Raw genomic sequence first — 19,836 nt, forward strand, 5'->3', positions numbered from 1 at the left:
CAGTACTATCAACATATCAGCAACTGCGCTGCAAATATTCTCTCAATTTGAGAATTGCAACAGGTCATTTGGACACTGAAAAAGAACATTCGCTTATACGCCCATTTGGATAAAGACAGGATAAAAAGTCATCACACACTCAATAACATAACATAAGGGAATAAATGCTTAATCTTAATAAAGACCAAAAAAAGAGAAAGCTGTAGTTTGATATATCTATGTGGACAAAAATTCAAGTCCCCACAGCACACATTAAGCAGAAGAGACTTCACTGAACTATCAGATGCAACAGCTATTTAAAAACTTCTATTACCACAGGTATTCAGGAAAGCTCGCTTTGCAAAACTGACTATTCAAGTACCAGCAGATAAACCACATCTCCTCAGTGTTCCTGCTTTTGATCATTTCAGAAAGCAAAAAACATTCTGATGCTTAAAAGATTGATATATATTAAACTAATCTCCTGCACCCAGTATCACATACTGTCACTGAGCCATATTAAAAAGTTCTGTTCTTTAAAAAACTCTCTGGCATAGTTTATGATTAAAATAAAGTGTTAAAGCAGTTACAAATGCCCAGATTCATTCACAGCTTTGCAGCGCTATTTGAATTACAAAAGGAAAAGAATTTTGAAAAAAGGTGGGCATCAACCACCTACTACTCAACTGGTACATTGCCTTTTAACACTGAGACCGCACTATTAGAACAGTAAGAAACATAATAACTTTATGTGCCCTGCATTTTAAGTAAGAGACAATAAAAGGAAACGGAAAAACAAAAAGCAGGTTAAATACTTTAAAAGTAATGCCTCACTGTGAGGTCTACAAGAATACTAAATTGTCTGCTTAAAGGAAGTGATTTATTTAAACCTGGCCTGGGCAAAGATGATTGCAGAGAACATTATAATCAGAGTAATGAATGTGGCACCTTCCATGGCTTTTTCATTTTTAATTTCTATAATCACTAAATAGCTACACTTCTTAAATTAATACATCAATAGGCATTAAGCAACTCACAAATCCCTCGAAAGTTCATTTCACCCTTTTTCTTAAAACATATTTTAACAGTGTCAAAACTAGAATTAACATAATCACCTTCCAGAAAAGTTACAATTCAACGATCTCACTCAATTTTAACATTTAAAGTATCTACAGATTTGCTGAAAGCACGTAACATACTTTTCTAAAAGAATAATTCAATAGATACTTGTCTAAAGCACTGTAATGAAAAAGTAAACAGATAATGCTTATCTTCCGTTTTTATTTTACTTCTTTTCTTCTTACTTATGTATATTAACAAAAAAACCCTCAAATGATTTAAACAAAAGCTTTTAGCTCAACACATAATTGCAACAAAATTACAATAATTGTACCAATTAAAATAATCCTGAATGAACAGTTTGTCATCTTAATGTTCCAATGGTTTATAGAAGGATCTACTTAATTAGCTGAAATTGCTTTCCAATGTTAGTATCAAATGTCATTTGTTAAAAGTTGAACGATTTTGAAAATAATTTAACAAAGCAATTTTACAAAACACCAAGAACCAACATTTTCTTTTCAGCTGAATAAAGCAAGCAGATGTGTCATCAAATTGCTATAAAAATAAATGAGCCTTTATATAGAGAAAAATAAATTTTACTACTAGTGCTACAGAATACTATTTTTTTATGAAATCAAATTCTTTAATGAAATAATTTCATATCATTTATATCTTGGTGGTATTTTTAGTATGCTATAAATATACTTTCTTAAATTGAAGTAGTAAACAATCTAGGAAAAATATTCCACCATACATGAAACAGAAAAATGTTTTAACCTGACTAAGTGATTTCTTAATTTGATTACCATGGGTGTATCACACAAGAGATCCGAATCTCTCAGGAAAACATGGCACCAATGAAACCACGTTATAGAACTCCAAATCTATAGTAATGAACTGCTGTTTCACTTATAACTAAACTAGTTTTTACCAGTTTAATTTCAAGAAAAAAATGAAAAAATAGAAAATAGAAGAAAAACAGTTCTGTGGTTGATTTCAAGAAGGGGTAACTTCAGTAAAGACTGAGAAAAAACCCAAGCAAAATCATATACCAGTGCTGAAACTGGACTAGAACTGAAGAAATTAAGAAACATTCTTTCTATTATTGATAAATTCTTTCTATATTGATAAATTAGACAAAGCATGTTGTCCTAGGGTGACTTTATGATGTCAGGGATACTTCTCTGCCTTAGCTAGCTGAAACTAACTAAAAGCAAAAAAATCTCTCTCCTGCAGTCTCTCCAAGCCTCCGCCAAACACCCCGTCCAGAGAACAATGTGCAGGAGTCAGACAGTGCTCTCAAAACAAACTCTGCGCTTCTCCTTGCTCTTAGAACCAGTCTTAAAGGCACAGGACTCAATATACAGCACAAACAGAACAGACGACTGGGGATACAAGTATCATAAAGTCACCCTAGAACACATGTATATTCCAAGATTCATCTCTTTGGTTCCCTTCACCTCCTGCAAACCACCCCCCCCGCCCGTCCGGCCGCGAACCAACCAACCAAAAAAAAAAAAAAAGGCTGAATTAAAGAAAGAGCTGTTATGCTGTTCTTCTAAATTTGGTGCATTCTGCCTCGGCATGTTGTATTGCCATCCAATTTGCCATCCATCATAGGTAGGCATGCACACATATGTGCACAAAGACTTTATCACAGAGGTTAAATTAAGCTCAAGTGATGGATGAATTACACGTTGCTAAGTTTTAAATAATGGTTACCTACAACCATTATTTAAAGTATAACCATTTTCTTGTCCTGAAAAATCTCTTTTTCAAAAATCAAAGAGTTCTTGATTTCCAAGTTTCCTTCAGCTTCCCAAAACGCATATTTTCAAGGAGATTAAGGAAGGGTGGAGATCATAATCTGAACAGATGGCTCATGAGAGTTTCTTCTATCCTGAGCCAAGCTCTTCTGTTCTAATATTTTTAATAAATATATAAAAATAGTCACAGAAATTTAGGGACCATCAGCTATTTGCAAATACCCTGATAAAAAATCAGGAAGTTCTGTCTTAATACTCTGGTTTGGTTAAAGTCTCTGTCTTAACACCCCAATTTAGTCAAAGTCTGGGCAAAGAATGACAGGGAGCACTGTCCCTTGTGACATCAAGCCAAACAAGCAGATTAACATCAAAAGCAGCCAGTAGGACACACTTGAATAGAAGGCTGTGCAAATATCTGAATTCTATAGTGTTAAATAAATTGTATATTCAGTCATATGGGACAAGTACCCTCTCCTTCCCAGCATCTTTAAGCACTGATGTCATGGTCTCTCTTAGGACTATCTCCTTAGATACACCAGCCCTACATTTCTCCCAGTTTCAGCAGGTAATAGCTAGAATTATATTCAGAAATATATAGAACCGAGATCCTAACCCCATAAGAGAAAGGACAATATTTACCACACATCTACCTAATGCCTGGATGAATGTTCTACCTATGTCTGGGATCTGAGCATGACCATGAGGAAATTCTCATGGACTGTCATGAACTTCATACTGACTTTTTCCTTTCCAAAGGCTCATTGTAGAATACTAAATTGCTCTGGTTAGCCTGCAGTGCATTCCCTGCCACCTTCTTTGCAAAGACCAACTGGAACTTTTCTACAGTGGCCTTGCCTGCCTGGACAACACATCTTGTTCACCAGCACCAGGTTTCTGCAGCTTGTCACACAGCCTGTCCCAGCACTTCATACAACTAATTTAGACACATTTATCTTAGAATTAAAGTAGCCTTTGCTGCTGTGCTTTGTGCTGGACCTCATTTTTCCCTCCTGCTGCAAATATGCTCAAACCGCTTTTTTTTTTGTCCTTCACTTGGCTTTTTAAGGGCTTCAGTTACTGACTAAATAGGTTCTAGGTGCAAGGTAGCCTTGCTTTACCAATTCTGTGCATTCACAACAGCAGAATTAACAGCAGAACCGTTAACTTCACAGGAACTTCAGGGGTAAAAATTCAGACTATCCAAAGTTTCTCAAGTGTCTAGAAATTTATAGTAATTTTATGAAATGCCATACAAGACATTCTTGAACTCAAGAGACACATGCGTGCCTGAGTTTCACTTTTAATTGTATAGATCTTACAGTCCAGCTACTAACAGCTCTAAGAAGTGGCAGACTGGTCAATCTGCCATATACAGTCTGGTTAGCTCATAGATACAGAAACTCCCTAATGCCTCTGGAAGAACAAAAGCCTCCAGAAGGACAGGCAACAGAGTTACAAAATTACTTCAGTGATTTCTAGGAACATTTTCGAATTGACAAAGTACTGCAGAGTTTGATTTCTGCCATGATAAGAAGGATACAAGAGGTAAAATGTGTTCAACAGATTATCTTATTTAGCAAGGCAATTTAATGAGGACAGGGACTAGAAACACATTTCTTCCCATCCAATCAGCTGTAATAGCATCATTTTTGTTGAGAAAGGTGATAAGATCAATCCCTGACATCTTTAATCTTAAGACGCAAAAAATACCAAGAAACAAAGATGACCAAGACTCAAGAGGCTCAAACCAAAATGAAAAAAATTAGGACTTTTGGGGAAAAGAAATAAATTAATCAAATGTCTTAAGAATGAGGAGAACTGGAGAAGAAAGGAGAAAGCAGTCCAGCAAAACTGGGAGTTGTCACTGCTTGATGTAAGACTACAGTTTCCTCAGCCCCTTAAATATATCTGCTTTGGTACAACCATTTTGAAATGTGATGATCAGAAACTCAGTCTTTAGAACTTAGAAAATCACAGACTTGTACAATACAATACATTCTGCCCTTCCATTGATTTGTTAGGAACTCCTAAAGACACTGTTTCATTTTCTGACGGAAGTGGGGCACAGAACATTTTTCAGAGAAATCGGCAACAATTTATTAATTCCTTCCCTTAGTGTAGATTTACCCTCACTACTGCGCTAGCAGGATTAGAGATGAGATTATTTTCCCCAGTAGGGTATGATACCTATATCCACAATGACTTTGATCTGTAACTTACTCATAGCTACTTCCACAACCCTCTGTGAAACAGTTATCCTGGTTATACGCCCACATGACATCTCCTCCCTCTGTCAGAATCATTCACAGGAATGTCAAATAGCACAAGAATTATCCTTGGAAACCTCACCTACAAGTTTCTCATGAGACACATACTCCTAACTTTTGCTTCCTTCTTTTGTTTTCCTGGGGCAATCCTGCCTGTTATTATCTAAGATTTTAATACATTTAGATATTTCTAGATTAAGATCTTGCTTAAAATGTCTTAAATTTCAAAATACTTCCTTATCTTCTTCCTATGTTCATTGACTCTGTTGAGAATTCAGTTTCTTGAAATGTATCTTTCTACAAAAGGCACAGTGACTTTTCCCAAGATATCATTTATTTAGATCTGGCACTGTCATTTATTCTGGTGTCATGGATGCTTTACTTGCCTTCACAAGAGAGCACATTCCCATAGCTGGCTAATTTACAAGTCTGAGAAGTCTCAGTTGGAAACATTCAACAGAAACTTGCTTTAATCTGACAACTTAATTCTCTTAGAAATTTATTTGCAGAAAGTCCACATATTTTATTCTACTTCAGGGCTTTAAAAATTTGCCTTTTGCAACTTCTGAAAACCACTTTGGCATAACACAAAATTGACTTTAGGAAGACTCTTAGTAGCATGGAAGAGAATGCAGCACAACATAAATATAGATTCTATGTCATAGCTGTAAGTAAAATTGTAAAGATAATTAAATTAGACCAAGATGGAGTGATGGGTAATGACAACAGTGAGCTTGACCACTGACTAACCTAAACACAAAAGGGGAAGGAGAGACAAAATCATAATTAAGACCTTAACCTGGTAAGGAGAGAGACTACACGAAAATCCTGATGATGAGAAAAGGCAACACATAACCTGAAGGAGTAAATACTACTACAAATAAATATACCAGATGGAAAGCAAGACCAACCAGACCAGCACAGAGAGAAAGGCTGAAATGAGAGGACAGAAGTGAGATGATACAGCAGGTCAGCTTAAGGAAGTAAAAAGAGTAAAGACATTTTTCTCAAGTATATAGACTGAAAGCCAACAAAGCAGATTCAGTATTTTCTTTTCAAAATTTGCCACAGGGACAAAGCATGGGCTTGTTCCCCTCTATAAAAGATTGAGAGCATAGAGCCTCTACCTGTTACTGTAAGAGCGACTCCAGATCATAAAGATTCTTCACAGAGGTGTACCTGTGTTGTAAACTGAAGCCTAATTTTGTTTAGGGGGTTGTGGAAGGTTTTTAGCTGTTTTGGATTGGGTTTTCTGTGTTTTTTAAATTGGTTTTATGGTTTGTTGTCATTTGTTTTTTTGTGCAGCTGTTTTCTTGTGGTTGGTTTTGGTTGTTGTTTTGGCAGGGGGAGTCTGCATTCTTTTGGTTTTGGTGGATTTTTTTGGTGAGGATGTTTTTTTCATTTGTTTGTTGGGTTTTTTGTTATAGACCCAAGACAAAAGTTTCCAGTATAATATTCAGCAGGTTTTTCATCTTTGCATAGTATATATAGAAAGATACATTTCTCCTTACAGACCTAGTTTCACACTCATCAATACGGTTTTTGACATTCTTCACAATATCTATAGAAAAAGACAAATTTACTTTCCCCAACAAGCCTTCATAATAAGAATATATTAGTTAACTTTATTTTTAATGACAAACTGAAGCACAGAGATATAAGTATACTTATTTAGTTACGAAATTGAGGTATCCCTTTTTTTCATAATACTCCACCAACTGAAAACAGAGCTCTCGGGAGCTCCATATACAGCTCTGAACATTGAGTACTTAGCAATGTCAGCCTACATAAGCTGTGCACCACCTCCCCATGGAGGCACGAATACTATCCAAGTACAAGGTACTATAGAGGCGACTAGTCCAGCATCACACAAACTAATAGCTGTGAAACAGCTTTACTTGTCCTACTTTGGTTATTGCATTCTTTTCATCTCCAACAGATAGCGCTGCAATGTGACAGAAAATGGCCCTCTCCTTTACCAGAGTTTGCAAAATTAAATTCTGGACATTATCATAAAGACAAAATAGCATATAATCACGGAAATCATATATCATTGTGCCTGCATAGACGGGAATTAGCTAAAGACTATATTTATTCTTTCGCTTCTTAGCGCTTGACTACTCGATTCTTTTTATTTTCCTGAGCTTTGTAAGTTGTGAAAGTATCGCTCTCTCCCGGAAACACGGAAGGCCAAGGCTCTGGCGCCAGCGCGGCCCGCGGCTGCGCCGGGCAGGGAGCGCCACCTGCCGGCACCGCGCCGCGCTGCACAGTCCCTGCGCCACCCACGCTGCCGGAGGGGACAGCCCGCCCCGGGGACACAGGAGGGGACAGCCCGCCCCGGGGACACAGCTGGGGACAGCCCGCCCCGGGGACACAGCTGGGGACAGCCCGCCCCGGGGACACAGCTGGGGACAGCCCGCCCCGGGGACACAGGAGGGGACAGCCCGCCCCGGGGACACAGGAGGGGACAGCCCGCCCCGGGGACACAGCTGGGGACAGCCCGCCCCGGGGACACAGGAGGGGACAGCCCGCCCCGGGGACACAGGAGGGGACAGCCCGCCCCGGGGACACAGGAGGGGACAGCCCGCCCCGGGGACACAGCTGGGGACAGCCCGCCCCGGGGACACAGCTGCGGACAGCCCGCCCCGGGGACACAGCTGGGGACAGCCCGCCCCGGGGACACAGGAGGGGACAGCCCGCCCCGGGGACACAGGAGAGGACAGCCCGGCCCGGGGACACAGCTGGGGACAGCCCGCCCCGGGGACACAGGAGAGGACAGCCCGCCCCGGGGACACAGGAGGGGACAGCCCGCCCCGGGGACACAGGAGGGGACAGCCCGCCCCGGGGACACAGCTGGGGACAGCCGCCCCGGGGACACAGCTGGGGACAGCCCGCCCCGGGGACACAGGAGGGGACAGCCCGCCCTGGGGACACAGGAGGGGACAGCCCGCCCCGGGGACACAGGAGGGGACAGCCCGCCCTGGGGACACAGGAGGGGACAGCCCGCCCCGGGGACACAGGAGGGGACAGCCCGCCCCGGGGACACAGCTGGGGACAGCCCGCCCCGGGGACACAGGAGGGGACAGCCCGCCCCGGGGACACAGGAGGGGACAGCCCGCCCCGGGGACACAGCTGCAGGGCAACACGGGGTTAATGCCCGGCCACACCCTCGGCGCACACAGCGATCATCGCTCACAACTCTCCCGCTGGCGGCGGCTGCAATGATCAGCTCAGGGTGGTCACCCTCTGCTCCGCACGTCTGCAGCGGAGGGGAAAGGAATGGAGTTCTCACTGTAAGGGAATCCTGGTGATTCAAAAGCTTTTTAACACATGATATTTAAACATTTGGAAAATGAACTGTAATATCAAAGTATTCTCCTTACACAGAGAATGTGATCAACTGTGAAACTCTCATATTTAACACAGAACCTAGAAGATTCCTTTCAGCAAAGAGAGAGTCCAAGCAGCAACTCAAAGGCTGCAGTGTCACAATAAAATGGAGCTTGACACGAACTATTCAATACTAGGAAAATCACATTCTTGATTCTGATCTAAAATATCAATATATTTTTAAAACCCCTTGAAGAATAAAAAGCAGACAACAAGTAACAAACTCAGTACAGGAACAAGGTACATAATTATCAAAATATGGTATCTACTTATGAGACTCCAAATGGGAAAACTGCTCTACAAACTAATAAAACTTAGAAAACTGAAACTGAAGTTTTTAAAAGAGGAACTAACTATGATACTGAAACAGTTATTTAAGCCAAGTTACTTTAAACAGTTGCAGATAAAAAGAAAAGCAATGACGCAGAAAGGATTACTTTGGATGAAACAGAATTTTTAGAGCTCTAGATAATCCCAGAGAAGAGTTCACAGACCTTTACACACTCAGCATATGGTAAAGACAATCACCCAAATCACCAGACAGATGAGAACTCAGCTTTGTCAATACTTCAGGGGTGTTTTATATTTAGCTCCTTATACAGGTTCAACAGAAGGGGCTGAGAGACATCAATTCTCTTCCTGAGCACACAACATTATTGTTATGAACCTTTTTTTTTTTTTTTTTAATTGTTATGGTCTTTTAGCTTTATCATTTTTATACCAAATAATCCCATTTGTATTTTCTTGCTAAAGAGAAAATCCTGAATATTGGTCTTGTTTTCCTTTTCCTTGTTTTTTTGGTATTGCAGGTAGAATATAAACAGCTTTCTTTAAAAGATTATGATCATCTTCCCTTTTCCAAAACATTGTACAGGGTTCTTTATTACTTCTTCCCATTATGTACTCTGGTTTTAAAAACAAAAAATTACCTATATACTTGTAATTGTCAGTATGAACCAGCAGTCTACTCCAAGTGGCTCTCTATCACTTCCAAACAACCTGCATAGCAAGAGGTACAACATAGCAGCAATCATGAATCTCCTCCACACCTTAACTAATAAACCATGACACGCTCCACCTGGCACTGAGCATCCACAGCTTAAGTGTTTCTGCTAACAACAAATAATCCGTAACCCAAAGTCATTCACATTCAGTTGTCAGTGTCATTTTCTTTTATTCATGATGGTTTACTACAATTTAACATCCGTTAATACTGCAATTGCGAGCATCCATTTGTGAGAATAAATCAGGTCTCCAATACCTCCTCTGGTTTATCATAAAACATTGTTATGTCTTGAAGACAGCTTTGGACTTCAATCACTCCGAAGTGATTTATTACTGTAAATGCCAATAATCAGAAAACTGTAATGAGTTTGTTGGACAAATACTGGACATACAAAATTGTGAAACATGCCATACAGAAATCTAAATAAGGAGAAGTTTGAATGAAAAGTATGACAGGAAAGGGAATTCCTTTCATGATTCTGAATTACTGTACTTAGCCAATCGCATAAACATTTGTGACACTTAGTTGGGTGAATGCACAGTGGAAAGATGGGTTTTACCCAGGGCTTTACCTTTGATTTCACAGGTATATTATACTCACAGAGGAAATGCAAAACCCAAAAACTGGGTCTGTACTCTAGAGGAGAGTGTTTTCTAACCATGCACTTAATTTACCTGTGAAGTCTGGTATCTCTAAAACCATCTTCTAGCTCAAAGCCACTTCAGTCTACTACTTGCCCTCTTCATCTCTCCTCAGTCCTCCACCTCATTATGCCCAATCTACCACTGTCCCTTTACCTTCTGGGATTTCTGTGTTCAGATCTTAACTGCACTTCAACTTTTCTTTCCTAATAAAACTCATTCAATCTTTCCCGAACAATCCTAATTCCATTCTCAACACTTCAACCATTTTCAGCACACCCCAGACCCTTGCACAGTTCATCTCCTATTCCTTGACTTCCAGTGCAGGACACACTTCCAATACTTTCTCCCCAAGTTCATTCCCCCGGACCCTGCAAAAAACCTCTAGATTTTCTGGTAACTTATTCAATCAGTCACCATCTTCTCTCTTTACCTCAGCTATACTTTTCATCTGATCTCAATTATATTTTATCCAAGTCAAACCTTTCTTTCTTCTCCTTGACTCTGATTCTCAGATTCTGCTTTTCTTCTATAGGCCCCACTGTCAGTCACATTCTCTCTCTTCCATTCCTACCACTGTCATCGGGTCACAACCCACAGATCCTTTCTTTCAAGCAGAAGGTTCTGGAGAGAGATGTTCACTGGCAACATGGGGCAATTTGCTCTCAGTAGCAATACCTAGACAGCTCCATTGGACAGCAACTTGTAGCAGAAATGAAGAAAGTCATGCCTCTTTTTCACATCCCTTAACTGCAACACACAGCATTGCCATAGCACACCTGCTAAGCACAAAACCTTCAGAGATTTTTATCGGTAAAGGCCAGCTTCTGCTGGGCTTATTTCAGATTAACAAAGAAATGGAAAAAATACCCAACTTGTAGCTTGGCCAAGGTAAAAATGAAAAGGATATCAAGAGATAAAAGTACAGCTAGCTGCCTGTGAAATAATTCCTGTACGGTTCTCTTTGGTTTAAGTACAAAGCATTTATTCATACATGGTGCATCAAATAGCAATGAAACTTCATTTAGAAGTTTTCAAAAGTTAGCAGAAGAGGGTAAGACTGTGGGAATTTTAGATTACAACCTGATAAATGTTTGAAAGCCATGTTATTCTACTGATCATTAATAATGGTCATTATTTTAACCACTGAAAGTACACACTATTACCAGAATAATGACTACCTCTCATAGATGGTTTTTAAAGTCAGGTGATCTGGAACACCTTCAGTCTCTTCAAGATGCAGGATGAGCCATGATGTTCTATATGGCCACTGCTCTGTGAGATTGATCCAACTTGCCAGTCTGTCCCAATTGAACGTGATCTGATTAGCTCTCAATAAACGACCTAAGAGAGTAAGGAAGGAGAAAACAAAACACAGAAGATATTTTTTCTACCTTTTGAAAGACACCTTTTTCCCCTCAAAGTAACAGCTATGTTACTTTCTTATTATCTGATCTGTGAACTTATATTTTTAGCTCAGTAAATTCAAAATCATCACAAATTGCATCTAAAAATATCATTTTACAATCTAATAAAAACCTAGTCATTTTACAATCTATAAGACCTATCTCAAAATTTGCAAACCCTGGTCAAAATATGAAACTCTCCAAAACTGTCAACTTCAGCCACAGATTAAACACTAATTACTATCATCCTGCTACTGGTGAATCTTACCTTCAACAAAATTCAATAAAGCATTTCATACAGCATTAATTTCTCCATCTAACATAGAATTTCACATTAATACTTTGATAGATTTCCTACACATTGGCATATGAAATGTGGTCAAAACAAGTTAAACATACAACTGCCAATTTCAATAGCCAATATAGTAAAATTCAAAGCTATGAAAAAGAGTGCTTTAAGTTAGTAAGGCAAAGTGTAAATTACAAATTAAGTTACTTTAAAAAACAGGAAAAGATATTGCTACAATTTATGCATTTGAAGTCTCAGCAAATTTTCTGTAATTCCTTTATTAATATCAGTAATGACATGTAACCTACAGCCTGAAGGCTCTATTCATAAAGCTGTTTATGAAATCATGTCTAACCATAGATTATACTACACTAAATGTCCTTGCAAGGCCTTCTATTTTTAGTTTAATTTTACAACTAACATTTTGCGATTTTGTTATACTTTCATAACTGCTCTATAACTTACCAAAACAAGATAGGTAACACGCTACAAATTGCAGTGACAAGCTAAGAGACAGCACACTTATTTAAAACATTAGCCCAGAACTTGAGGTCTGTTTCAGATTTAGGCTCTTAACTATATCCAGTGTGAAAAGTAACTCAATTTCTTTGTTCTGGGCAGCTGTAGGGCTACTCAGTGCCTTCTAGTGTCTGGAATAGCAAAGACAGTACATAATCATTCCCCATTCACTTACTACGTGAAACATGTTTTTATTAAACCTCCATAAGCCCCTTTCCAGTTATTTCTAGTTTTTAAACTTCAGAGATACCAATGTCTTGAGTGCGTTTTTCTGAAGAAAATCAAGTGAGAAAATCCTTTCATCAGCTTCACACAATCACTTAGGGAAAAAGGACTCCAAATATTCATAGCAAAAATGAACATGATATATACCTGGTTTTCCCCTCACAGCCTACCTTTTCAAATGTCATCACTGCAATCTTTGTTCACACCACTGGAAAACAGCATTTTCTTATCCCGTGTCAAAATCAAAAAATACAAAATTTCATAAAAATGTAGACTGGAACCATTTGCCTCCCAACTGAAGTCAATGAAACAACAAATATTATGTATCTTTCAAATTCTACATAGAATGGCCTATAATTTTGTCCTGCATTCTGGAAGAGTTTGCTTCAGAAGGATTTTTAAAAGCAACACATGGACTGACTTGTTTGATTTAGTTTACAGACTAAAAAGTCAGCAGCCAAAACACACTCCTGTTTATTGCACACGAGCATATCACGCTTACCCGTCACTGAAACAATATTTAGCAACCTCCTCATGGTCTGAGGGCTGATATCACTGAACCAATCCTCTGTAACCAACAGCTTGGTCAAATCAAAAGACATTTGGCGGGTAATGGTTCTCTGCATCTGGCGTCTTCGGTAAGTATCCTGATAATGAAACAAAAACCCAAGGAATACTGATGAGTATCAAAAGCTTTTATGTATTTTCAGCTTTACTTGATGATCAAGTTAAAGCCTTTGTAAGTCTGTGAGGCTGACAGGTAATATCAAACATAAAATAATTTAATTCTGATTTAGCTGTGTAAAAGCTGAATATTATTTCCACAGAAGCCAAGAAGTGGTAAGAGTTACACATTTTACTTCCACATCAATTCTGACAGGGCAAAATAGAGTGACATAGCAAAATATTTTGTAAGATTACTACTTTCAGCATTTCCATCATCGCTTCCTACTGTCTCCCCCAAGGGTTGATACAATCCATTTATTAATTACATGTAAAAATTAAGTGACCATCAGGTTCCTCTGCTACAAAACTTCCAAAGTCTCTACCAACGGCAGCTCAAAAACCTCAGAATCCTCAGACTGTGTCACTTTTCACAACTTTCTAGATACTTTTTATTCAACCAGATGAAAGAAAAAGCAGGAAAAATGTGGTAGACATTGCAGTACAAGTCTAGTACTTAATACTTGAAATTCTTTGATTTACTCAATTACTGCCCCTTGTTGCAACATCCTGCAACAAACTGGTACCATGCTTACACAAAAAACCCCACAAAATATACACATATACACACACATCATAGCTCCTACCAGATTTGCTGCATCATCTCAGCATTCATAGAGAGCTGTATTTATTTTTTTGTGGAAAAGAATACTTTGGCGAGCAAGCAAACTTCTTCCTCTCTGACGGAGCATCAGTCTACTGATTTAAAAATGGACTTTTCCTACATGGATCATTTTACCAGTATCTCTATTTAGACTAAAAATCCTTCTCACCCGCCTGTTGAGAGCAGTTTTGCTACCAAGTTTGGTCATGTCTCCAAGACTGTTCTGAGAAACTCTCCTGTCAACCTCCTCATGCAATCCTATTGAAAGGAAAACAAAGAGGCATTTTCTCCAGTCATATATATTTGCCTGACCTATAAAAATAATATTAATAATCTGTCAATTATTTAAACAGTTTCTTCCAAAACCCAGATTTTGGATCATCAGTTTTGTAATGTGTGCGAGAGAGAGAGTGGGGATGACGATGAAAGATCTCTGGAGTCCAGGGCAGCTCTTGAAACGTGGTTTATTGCATAGTTCATTGGTGCAAGAGCTTTACTTAAGCTGCCAGCCACAGCTAAAAGCATGCCTGAGCAAAAAAGCTCAGTTCTTGTTACAATACGTTATATCTCCTTCTGTGTTGAATATTCTAGTTTACACTAACCAACCAGTACAAGACATAAATGCTACAGAATTTACATACAGCCTATAGGAACTACTACATTACCATACTGTGCCACATTCCAAACCCTAAAAGCTAGTTTCTAGACTCCTTTTCCCTGCCACCTTGGCAGGGCCCCTCCCCCTCAGACCCTTGGCATCCTTTTGTCTGTTAGGGGTATTGCTCAATCAACAGGGATCTTGGCCTTCAGCTAACGCAATCACTGTCTTCAAGCCTGGCATCCTACAACTCAAAGCTTGCTTTCATTTCTATTTCACTCATAGGTTTCATGCTGTTAGGATCTTTTGCCAAGCAATCATATTTGTAAAGTTTTCTTCTTTCATCCTCTCCAACAGTAATGCTCTTATCACCCTCCTGCATAACCTTACCTGCATTATCTGCATAAGGAATATCCCCATTGGTTGTTGAAGCTACCATCAGTTTTTTTGCATTACTAAGCCCTCGGCTGTTCAGAAAAACAGGCAAATGGACAATATTTCGCATGTAATCATGGCCATTTATGTTTGAATCACGTAGAACACTGTTGAGATTTTGGTTAATTGCCTTTATAATGATGTGTGGGTCACTTGCAAAAATTGCAATGAATGGGCCTTTTGAAAACAGGACTCGCACCTGTAAAAAAACAGATAGTACACCTTGTTAGTAACAACTAACTGTAGCTGCAGATCATTTGAACATTTGGATCCACATTTTATATTCATTCTGTTCAAGGAATAAACCTGACAGGCCAAGAGATGTATAGAGATGTCAGCTTCTTCTGTATGAGCTCTCTACCATTAGGAACTTATCCACAGTTAGAAACAAGCACACTCGACAATTTAACAGCAGAATTTACAGGTGGAGTCATCACCAAGGATGTATCATGCAGTAATGTCCCAGCCCCCCACAAATATCCAACATTTAGGTATTTTTCCTCTAAACTACTCCAAGGGTAAATATGAAAAACTCTCCAAACATTTTAAGTTTGTCTCACCAGAATAATTATTTTCCATAATTTATATTTGATAATTTCAAACCTTTTCAGAAGTACTAAGATGCAATTTAATTTTTAACTTTTAAAACCCATCACTCTTAGCATTATGCCACTGTACACAAATATTAATTACTACAACACAGCCTTCTTTTTACAGAGAACACACGATAACTGTATGTATCTGAGTTCATCTGTGGAAGAGATCGTGCATATAATCCAGTGGTTATCTTTATAAAATGATTCAACTCACAGTATCAAGCATCTGTAAAACCTTGTCCTGTTCACAAGCATCCAACCCATCAATAATTACAACAAGCCTTGTCTGATTCTGAGTGAAGCTGTCAATGGTTTTTGCCATTTTGGCCATCAGTTCCACTTCACATTTCAAAACCTATAAAAATAAAAAATAAAGAAGGAATCAGTATTATCTCTATAATACTTAAAACTGATAAAAATACATATATTTCCTTTTTGCAGATTGCTATTTTTCCCAAAAGTACTTCAGTAAGATTACAAGAATAAATTTACAAGTACTCGAAATGAAAAGTCCTAAAATATCACTTCCAACATATTAATATCCCATTTGAACAAAAATGTACAGCAGAAACATATATGCAACTTTGATGTAACAAACAATCCTTATTTAAAATCCATTACAATGTTATTTATGAAAATAATAATTATGCACAGTAAAACATTATTTCAGAAGTAAATAAAAAAGCATTTGTAGCTTCACCTAGTCCTCCAAAAATTGCTTTGCATAAAATGTACAGCAAAATTTTCCATCTGCCTTCCAGCCAAGCACATTATGCTATTACTCTAATGCTCAGTCATTGCTATTCAAGATACACAAGTCAAGATTTGTTAAGCTTTTCAACATTGTTACACATGTAAGAACCACCCATAACATAGAAACTAAGGTGGAATTTGCCTGCCCTAACATCGGCAGCCAACAGGCAGACATAAAAATCAGACCTCTTAACCAGTAGATTCATTAGAATGCACACAATGAGATGACATAAAACAGATGAACAACTCTCCCGAAATACAAACTTCTCTTCTTTGATTACAAAAAGTGAACCTAACTACTAAAAGGCTGAAGTTATGTCAGATAAATACCACTCAACAAACAACTGTCAAGAAGCACAGTGTCAAGACATAATCAGGTCTTCTGTGCTGTAAAAACATGGCACCAGGCACACTGGCATCAGAAGGGATTCATCTTTCTCAAAGGGCAAAGACAGCCTTTGACCAGGAGCCAGCAGGTTTAACTGCTGTCATGTCTTTCAACAAGACATGACAGGGGAGAGGGATACTACCAGGCTTGCCCATAGCAAACTATGGCATGATGCACCAAGGTTAGAGGGGTACAGTGCCAGATACATGAGCACCCTCATCTGACATGTGCTGGCCACACCAGAGCACACTTGAAAGTCTTATGGAGATCAGCCAGGAACTCCAGAGGTAACAGAAGCCAACAGGAAAACACCACTGAAAATACTTCAAAGAAATTAAAGGGTGCTCCTCTAAGAAGGTGACACAGCTGACAGCCCAGCTGAGGTGCCTCTACCCAGTGCACACAGAGTGGGCAACCAGCAGGAGGAACTGGAAGCCACCATGCTGCTGGAAAGCTATGACCTAGCTGCCATTCTAGAAACCTGGTGGATGAATCCCGTGACTGGATTGCAACTATTGATAGCTTCAGGCTGTTCAAAAGGGGCAGGAGAGGAAGGAGGGGAGGAGAGGCTGCCCTCTGCATCAAGAGATGGAGAGATCATAAAAAGATGTCTCTGAGAAGCAGCCACAAACTGGCGCAGTCAGTGTGTAAAAATTTGCATGGACCAGACCAATAAATGACACCTTGGGGTTTGTGTCTGTAATAGGCCAGATCAAGGGGAGCCTATTGATGAAGCTTTTGTGTCCCAGCTACAGGAGGCATCACGCTCATGGGCTTGCATCCTCCTGCAGAACTTTGATGACCCCACCATCTGGAAATACGGCCTCATGAGCTGTCAGCAATCCAGGACACTGCTGGAATACATGGAGATAACTTCTTCAGCTAGGTAACAGGCAAGCCCTACCAGAAGGGGAGCAACACTGGACCTGATGGTCACTAATGTCAGGGAGCTGACTGGGGATGTCAAGCTCAGAGGCAGCCTGGGCTGCAGCGATTACACACTGGAGAAGCTTGCAGTCCTGAGGGATATGGGTCAGGAAAGGAGTAGTCAGCATACCGCATTTTAGGAAAACAAACTTTTAGCTCACCAGACCCCTGGAAAACTGCAAAGGGACAACAGAGCTGGCAGATCATTTAACGATGCTTCCCATGGAACACAAAAGCCTGTAATCCCCAGGTACAAGAAAACTGGCAAGGAAGACTAAAAGCTGGCTGTGCTGAGTAGAGACCCGCTGGTCAGACCTAAGACCAAGAAGTAAATGCACAGGCAGTGGAAGCAAGCACAGGTATGGTAGGGAGAGTATAGGGAGACAGTCTGGTTGTGAGGGGAGGTGGTAAGGAAGGCCAAGGCACAGCTGAAGCTGAACTCGTCAAGAGATGCAAAAAATAAAAAAAGGGGCCATGGCTCAGTGTCCCAATGGACATCAGTGACAAGTGCTATCCCTCAGAGGTCTGCATGGGGCCAGTGTTATTTAATAGCTGCATTAATGATATGAATGAAGGGATCGAGTGCATCCTCAGCAAGTTTGCAGATGACACCAAGATAAGTGGTGCAGTTGACACACCTGAGGGACAGGATACCATCCAGAGGGACTTGAACAACCTCAGGATGTGTGTTCATGAGATTCAAGGCCAAGTGCAAGGCCCTGCACCTGTGTACTGAATCCCTGGTATCAATCCAGGCTGGGCGATGAACAGATGCAGAGCTCTGCCAAGAAGGACTTGGGGGTGCTGTGGGTGAGATGTTGGACGTGACCAAGCCATGTGCCCTCACAGCCCAGAAAGCCAAACGTGCTCTGGGCTGCATCCAAAGCTCCGTGGGCAGCAGGTGAGGGAGGGGATTCTGCCCCTCTGCTGTGCCCTGGTGAGACCCCACCTGCAGGGCTGCATCCAGCTCTGCACTCACCAGCACAGGAACAACACCAACATATTGGAGCAAGTTCAGAGGGGTCCACAAAGATGATTAGAGAGATAGAGTATGTCTGCTGTGATGAAAGGCTGAGAGAATTGTGATTATTCAGCCTGAAGAAGATTCTAGGGAGATGTTTACTGTAGCTTTCCAGTACCTAAAGAGGTCTCTAAGTAACACATGGACAAACTTTCTAGCAGAGCCTTTTGCAAGGACAAGGGGGAATGGTTTTAAAAACTTTGCAGGGAGATTGGACTGGCTGACCTTTAAAAGGTCCCTCTCAACTCAAACTATTTTATGACTGTACGAAAAATATTTGTACAACAGATTTTTATACAATACAATGGCTGTAATCTACAAAGTGAATAATCATGATGCTACATTTTACTTTCAAATAAGACCATATAGCATATCTGATGACAGCCTGAGCGTATATTTATCAGTTTATAGATACAGGACAGCAAAACAATAGTATTTTCTACCATTTTTCATTAAATATGTGGAGTGTTTTGGAATGCTCTTTCAGTGCTACACTTACTTTCCTAGCAAAGAGGTCTTGCACACAGACCAAGTTAGGCTTGTTTTTACACCTTTAGAAGATTCTCAAAATCATTCTTTCTAATCTTATGATATAAAGTAAGCTTTTACTAAATAACGGTATTTGAAAATTGTTTTCCAAGTACCTTCTTCCCAGCAAAAATAAAATCAGAAAACTGAAACCCCAAACTTAACATTCATGATTAAGCAGACAGATCTCATATACTAAGCATTATTACCATGGGCACAGAAGTGTTCCATGCAGTAAAAGCTCACCAAGTCTCATTCTTCTGTTGTGACACTTGGACTGATTAAGTTAATGGTGCCCCAACTTAGTAATGCTCCATGTTTGGGCGGTTATTTAATTCCTTTTAAGGGCCAATTCATAAAAATGCTCACCTTCATGAACCCCTCGCTTTTCAACTTGTGAAGCTTGGAGGCAGCACTGTGAAGGCGTTTCCTCTGAGAATTCAAAACTGAATCCATCACCTGCCACCACGTGCGGCAATTCAAGAAAAAGGCCAAACCAACAATACAGGTCACTGTTATGAGAATAACATTCACTGTCATGTTGGCTGATTCCACATTAAAAATCGCCAACAGGGCGATCGCAGAAACAACGCAAGACAAGATGAACAGGAAAATCACAAAGGATGGGAGGCAGCAAGTTTTCTTCCATTTCTTTTTACCTAGGAAACAAGTATTGCCATTAGTGTACAGGTGAGTGAAGAATCTATTCACTT

The 19,836-nt window shown here is 39.8% G+C and overlaps 1 protein-coding gene across 7 annotated transcripts in view; it reads right to left on the reverse strand.

The window, feature by feature from the left end:
* Positions 1 to 19,836, reverse strand: part of KIDINS220 (kinase D interacting substrate 220) — a 78,837-nt gene that overhangs the window by 26,968 nt on the left and 32,033 nt on the right. For all 7 annotated transcript variants that reach the window (XM_040057654.2, XM_040057652.2, XM_040057656.2 and 4 more), the window contains 6 exons: positions 19,493 to 19,782; positions 15,721 to 15,861; positions 14,866 to 15,109; positions 14,047 to 14,135; positions 13,053 to 13,197; positions 11,293 to 11,455 (listed from right to left, as the gene is read on the reverse strand). In XM_040057654.2, coding sequence (XP_039913588.1) covers positions 11,293 to 11,455; positions 13,053 to 13,197; positions 14,047 to 14,135; positions 14,866 to 15,109; positions 15,721 to 15,861; positions 19,493 to 19,782 — 1,072 coding nt within the window. The remainder of the gene's footprint in view (positions 1 to 11,292; positions 11,456 to 13,052; positions 13,198 to 14,046; positions 14,136 to 14,865; positions 15,110 to 15,720; positions 15,862 to 19,492; positions 19,783 to 19,836) is intronic.

Source organism: Hirundo rustica, chromosome 3 (genome assembly GCF_015227805.2).
Source record: "Hirundo rustica isolate bHirRus1 chromosome 3, bHirRus1.pri.v3, whole genome shotgun sequence".
Lineage (NCBI taxonomy): Eukaryota > Metazoa > Chordata > Aves > Passeriformes > Hirundinidae > Hirundo > Hirundo rustica.